General features: G+C 36.0%; 1 protein-coding gene across 2 annotated transcripts in view; it reads right to left on the reverse strand.

The window, feature by feature from the left end:
* Nucleotides 1–6,273, reverse strand: part of ZDHHC9 (zinc finger, DHHC-type containing 9) — a 30,073-nt gene that overhangs the window by 6,983 nt on the left and 16,817 nt on the right. For both annotated transcript variants that reach the window (XM_005872721.2, XM_005872722.2), the window contains exon 4: nucleotides 4,421–4,579. In XM_005872721.2, the coding sequence (XP_005872783.1) occupies nucleotides 4,421–4,579 (159 nt within the window). The remainder of the gene's footprint in view (nucleotides 1–4,420; nucleotides 4,580–6,273) is intronic.

Raw genomic sequence — 6,273 nt, forward strand, 5'->3', positions numbered from 1 at the left:
TAAAATTATTTATTTATCTAAGATGCACCTACACTGAATTTATCTGAAAAATAAAAAAGTCGATATTAAGAAAAAAATTGTAAATGGAAGATTATAAGAGAGGGTTTCACGTGCCAGCAAAAGTTACTGGCGTGCCATGTTTGGCACGTGTGCCAGGGGTTGCCCACCCCTGCCCTAGAAGTTGAGCAAAAGAAGATATTCTTTTCCCCATTTTACTGTGGAGGAAACTAAGGAACTGAGGGGTTAAGTCTCACTGCCAGTTAACAGCAGAGACTTTGCTTTTCCAAAGAAAAATCTTAGTAGGTGGGCCTACTAAGTTAGGAAGAATAAATAGGTGAAAATAGCCAAGCAATTTTTGAAAAATGAGTAGTGTGTTTTTTCTTAACCTCCAGTTAGTAAAAGACTATAAAATTACAATACTTAAAATGGTGTGGCATAGCCAGAAACAGACTCTAGAATATGTAAGAATTTACTGTCTAATAAAAGCAGCATTACAAAATCAGTGGTGAAAGGAAGTACTTTTCCATAAACAACACTGAGACAACTGGCTATTTGGTGGAAAACAAGGTTAAAATTTTCCCCTTCAGACTATTTATCAAAATGAATTCCAGATGAATTAAAGAGTTAAATGTAAAAACAAAGTGACCTCAGCAACGTCCCATGCACCAAGAAGTCATCAGTTAGATTGCCAGTCAGGGCACATGCCTGGGTTGTGGGCTCAATCCTCAGTGTGGGGCTTGCAGGAGACAGCCAATCAATGATTCTTTCTCATATCATGTTTCTCTCCTCTTTCCCCCTTTCCCTTCCTCTCTCTCTAAAATCAATAAAAAACATATTTTTTAAAAATTACTTTTAAAAAAGAAGGTGACCACCTGTAAGACAGAGAGGGAAACCTCACCAGAAATCAACCCTGCCAATACCTTGATCTTGGACTTCTAAATGTCACAATTAATTTCTGTTATTTAAGTCACCCAGTCTGTGTATTTTGTTATGGCAGCCCAAGCAGACTAATGCAAGTATATACCCAAGAGTGGAATTGCTGGACCATATCTTAACTTTTTGAGGAACTGGCAAACTTTTCCACAGTGGCTGAACCATTTTATATTCCCACCAGAAATGTATGAAGGTTCTAACTGTACCATATCTGTATATTAAATAATTTTGATTACAATGTTATAATAATGAATAAAATGGAATCATGAATAATATATAATGATAGGAAACTGCCTTAAAAAACTACACTATAGCCATGTGATGGATTATATACAGTCATTAAACTAAAATATTCAAAAGACATGTACTAAAGATGTAAAAAAATGCTTAAGATATAATGTTAAATGACAAAGGTAGGAATAAAAACTCAATCATGTGGGATCTAATTTCACAAACAAGAGTGAGGTTGGAAGGAAATACAGCAAAATGGAGAGTGAGTTTGGGATTAGATTTTATTTACACTTTCTGTACTCCCTGTATTTTCTACAATGAACATGTATTATTTAATGAACCAAAAAGGCACAAAGAATAATGCATATCACTTTTAAAGGACAATGAACTGTATACTGACAAAAATAATAAGACTGTAAGAATGATACCTCTCCCAGTTAAAGGGCTACAATATATCTTTTCAGAAAAGAGAAGGAAAATGTAGAAAAGAATGACATGTTCAAGTCTTACTCTAAACCAGTGGTTCTCAACCTATGGGTCGCGACCCCTTTGGCGGTCGAACGACCCTTTCAAAGGGGTCACCTAAGACCATCCTGCATATCAGATATTTACATTACGATTCATAACAGTAGCAACATTACAGTTATGAAGTAGCAACGAAAATAATTTTATGGTTGGGTCACAACATGAGGAACTGTATTTAAAGGGCCAGAAGGTTGAGAACCACTGCAGTCTAAACAAACCTGTCATATAAAAACACTGGAAATGCAGGTTTATACAGATATATTTTTACTGCACTTTAAATCACTTTTTTTCTTATAATATAAGCAATACAAGGAAACAAAATCACTCATAATCCCACAACCTATAGATAACAAACTAAGAGCATTCTGGAGTATTTCCTTTCATATCTCTTTACACATATTCATATTTTTTAAATGTCTAACTGAGATCACACTATACATATAGCCTGTCTTCTGTTTTATTTCATTTCACTTTCTGGCATAAGGTTTTCCCATAAAAGTCCCCTATATGAATGTTCCACAATTTATTCAGCCATTTATCTACTGGTTATTTACTGGTTGAAAATTCAAATTTTCATTATTATAATAATCCTGAGGTACATATTTCCACACCTAAATCTTTTACCACATTCTTGATTATTTTCTTAGGAATTTCTAGAAAGGTAATCATTGACATCAAAGGGTATAAATGTTTTAAGGTTTTTATCAATCTTATTAAGTTGCTTTCCAAAAAGTTTGTTCCAATTTACACTCCTATGAATGCAGCACTAAGCATTATCAGGTTTTCCTTGCTTATTATCTAGATTTTAAAAGGTCCTGCTTTAATTTTTATTTCTTTGATATTTAGTAGGAATAATTTTTTTTTCATGTTAACTAGCTAATTGTATTTTTTGTTTTGTAAACTGTCCATATTTCTACTGAAATGTTAGTGGTTCTTTTTTAAAAATCAATCTGTGCCCTGGACTGTTTGTTCAGTGGTTAGAGCATCAGCACACACTCTGAATGGTCTTGGGTTTGATCCCTGGTCAAGGGCACATACCTCAGTTGCAGGTTTGATCCCCAGTCCCAGTCAGCATGTGCAGGAGGCAATCAATCGATGTGTCACTCTCACGTCAATGTTTCTCTCTCTCTCCCTTCCATTCTCTCTAAAAATATCAATGGAAAAAATATCCTCAGATGAGGATTTTAAAAAATCAATTTGTATGAGTTCTTTATAAATAGAATATTAATAAGGAGAGGGAATTCTTTATGAAAACCTTCACATCAGACATTCATGAAACATTCAGTTTCCTGGCCCATTTAAAATGGGTTTCAATTTGCTTGGCCAGTGTGGCTCAGTGGTTGAGCCTCAACCTATGAACCAGGAAGTCATGGTTTGATTCCTGGTCAAGGTACAGGACCAAATTGCGGCTCGGTCTCCAGTGTGGGGTGTGCCGACTGATGATTCTCATAATTGATGTTTTTATCTCTCCCTCTCCCTTCCTCTCTGAAATCAATAAAAATATATTTAAAAAAAATAAAAATAAATAAATAAATAAAATGGGTTTAAATTTCTAAAAATCCTACCTACATGTAAATTTTTACCCTATAAAGATATATTTTCAAGCTTTTTCTAAAGAACTGGCTAATAAGAAGAAAACAATGTACCCAGGCCTATTCTATGGCATATATAAAGAACGCGGGAAGTAAGCCTAGTAATAATATAAGGAATTGATCATATATGCCTATTGATAGACACACTTACTGACTGTTTCTGATCTTTCCCAGGGCTCAGTACACAGTAGGTAGTGATTATAACTAAGCCACATACATGTGGCTAAAAGCACAGATACATTATGCACACACATACACCCAAAACCCTTGTAACAGCAGCAGAGAAAGAAAAAATGAGAGTTTGGGAATCATACCTGTTCCAGCTTCATCTCTTACTAATTATATGAACGCACATAAAGGTGCTTCACCTATTTCCTCATCTGTAAAATGGGGATAATACCTATCTCCTGGGATTCTTACAAGCCTTAAATGAGAGAAAGGGAAAACACTTCACATAGTGCCTAGTATATAATAGGAACTCAATAAATGCTAACAACTTTCTTCTTGGGAATACTACTTCTTACAAAGTCCTTCCTTCCCCAATGCTGCCCTCCAGTAGACTCTTCTCGACCCCTATGCAAGGTGGGTTCCACTTGAAACAGATCCAGTAAAGAAAATACAGATTTGAAAAACAGGTCATTTGCCTTAGCCGGTTTGGCTCAGTGGATAGAGTGTCGGCCCACAGACTGAAGGGTCCCGGGTTGGATTACGGTCAAAGGCGTGTACCTCGGTTGCAGGCTCAATCCTCAGCACGTTCAGGGCATGTGCGGAAGCCAACCAATTGATGTGTCTTTCTCACATCAATGTTTCTCTCTCCCTGTATCTCCCCATCCCTTCTACTCTGTCTAAAAATCAATGGAAAAAATATCCTTGGGTGAGGATTAATAAAACAAAAACCCAACAGGTCATTTATTTCCCCATTTACCAAAAAGGTTGTTTGTTTTTTTAGACTGGCAGATATTTAAATTCCAATTTGATCTAGAGAAGCACAGTTGATTTACAGTTGTTCAGATGCTTGTTTCCTGTCTAATTCTAGCTTTCCTATCTACCCCCACTAATTTTTTCAAGAAAAAATTACCCTGACCCTCTTCTTCAACTCAGCCTTTCCCCCCAGACAATGCCCTAATGATTTTACTCACCCACACAGTTGTCACAGATGCTGCAATGGGAGGCCCGGGGAGGCCGGAAGATCTTGCACGTATAACAGTATTTCAGCTTTACAATCTGGTTGTTAATCTGGAAATTCTTGATACGAGGGGGTGGTCGTTGGCCCTGGGGCACCGCACCATTGGTAGCTTCTGTAGATCAGTAAAGACTGTTAACATCACTGCCAGCCATTGTTTGAACCCAAAGGTCTCACCAGTTGTCCAAAAGCAATGGGAGTATTCAAAGGTTCCTTAGGCCCACTGTCTTCTTCATACTAACATTTCCAGAGTAGACTCTCAACATCAGATTCCACTGAGTGCCATGCAATTCTTTTGTGTGCATGTGAAAAATTGTGTCTTCAAGTTTTTGGCTGATTACAAAGAAAAATATTCATAAAAGAAGAAATAAAATGGCTAAAAACAGAAAATGAAAACATCCAACTTCGCTCATAATCAAAGAAATAAAAATTAAAACAAAGATACCACTTCCACCTACTATATTAACAAATATTTAAAAGAATAAAAATACCTAGTGAGCCCTAGCTGGTTTGGCTCAATGGATAGAGCATCGGCCTGCAGACTGGGTACCAGGTTCAATTCCAGTTAAGGGCACATGCCTGGGTTGCAGCCTTGATCCCCAGTGTGGGGTGTGCAGGAGGCAGCCAATCAATGATTCTCATCATTGATGTTTCTATCTCCCTCCCCCTCTCCCTTCCTCTCTGAAATCAATAAAAATATATATTTTTAAAAATGCCTAGTGATTCCCTGGCCGATGTTTCTAAGTTGTGAGAGTGTCCGCCTTCACAGTGAAGTGTCATGGGTTTGATTCCTAGTCAAGGGCATGTACCTGAATTGCAGGTTCGATTCCCAGACCCCTCAGAGCACGTGCAGGAGGCAACCAATTGATGTGTTTCTCTCACATCAATGTTTGTCGCTCTCTCTCTTTCTCTCCTCACTCTCTCTCCCTAAAAATCAATGGGAAAATATCCTTGGGTGAGGATTTAAAAATACCTAGTGTTGGCAAGGACGGGGAAAAGGTATTTTTATACATTACCAGTAAATAATGTAGCAGTGGCTATCAAAATTTTAAATGTGTTTACTTTTTGACCCAGGAATTCTACTTCTAGGAACTTATCAAAATTACAAAGAGTTGTATAAAAGATATTGACATGAGGATATTTGTCATAGAGTCCCTTTTATAGTGAAAATCTGAAATAACGTCAATGTCATAATAGGAGGTTGGTTAAGTAAATTATGATACATGCATAGGATGGAATATTATGCAGCCTTTTAAAATGGTGTAGACAAGCGAATGATGACAGGAAAAGATTCACAATATCTTGCAAAAATAAAATATATGCAGGAAAAAAGGCTAATACTTAGAAAAACAATTATTTTAAAATAAGAGTAATACATGTTTATTGTAAAAATTTTGGAAAAATAGAAAATATAAAAAAGTAAAGATATTTTTTCAGCTCAACTATATTCATGCATTTTAGTGTATTTCCCTTTGTCTTCCCTTAACAGATAAACATTTATGATTTTTCAAAATTTGAGATCATGTTATAAATGCAATGTTAGACCCTGTGTTTTTCACTTAAGATTATACAATAAACATTTTTCTATTATTATTTTTTTCTGAAAACATTATTATTGGCAATATAATATTCCATCACATGCATGTACTATTATTTATTTACTCATTCCATATTGTTGGGCATTTAAGTTGCCTCTGGTTTTTTACTATTTAAATTCTGCTGCATGCAAACAGATATGTATTTCAGAGGGAAGGGGAGAGGAGGGTGGGAAGAGATTAACCAAAGAACTTATATGCATATATGCATCAC

Source organism: Myotis brandtii, unplaced genomic scaffold, assembly GCF_000412655.1.
Source record: "Myotis brandtii unplaced genomic scaffold, ASM41265v1 scaffold39, whole genome shotgun sequence".
Classification (NCBI taxonomy): domain Eukaryota; kingdom Metazoa; phylum Chordata; class Mammalia; order Chiroptera; family Vespertilionidae; genus Myotis; species Myotis brandtii.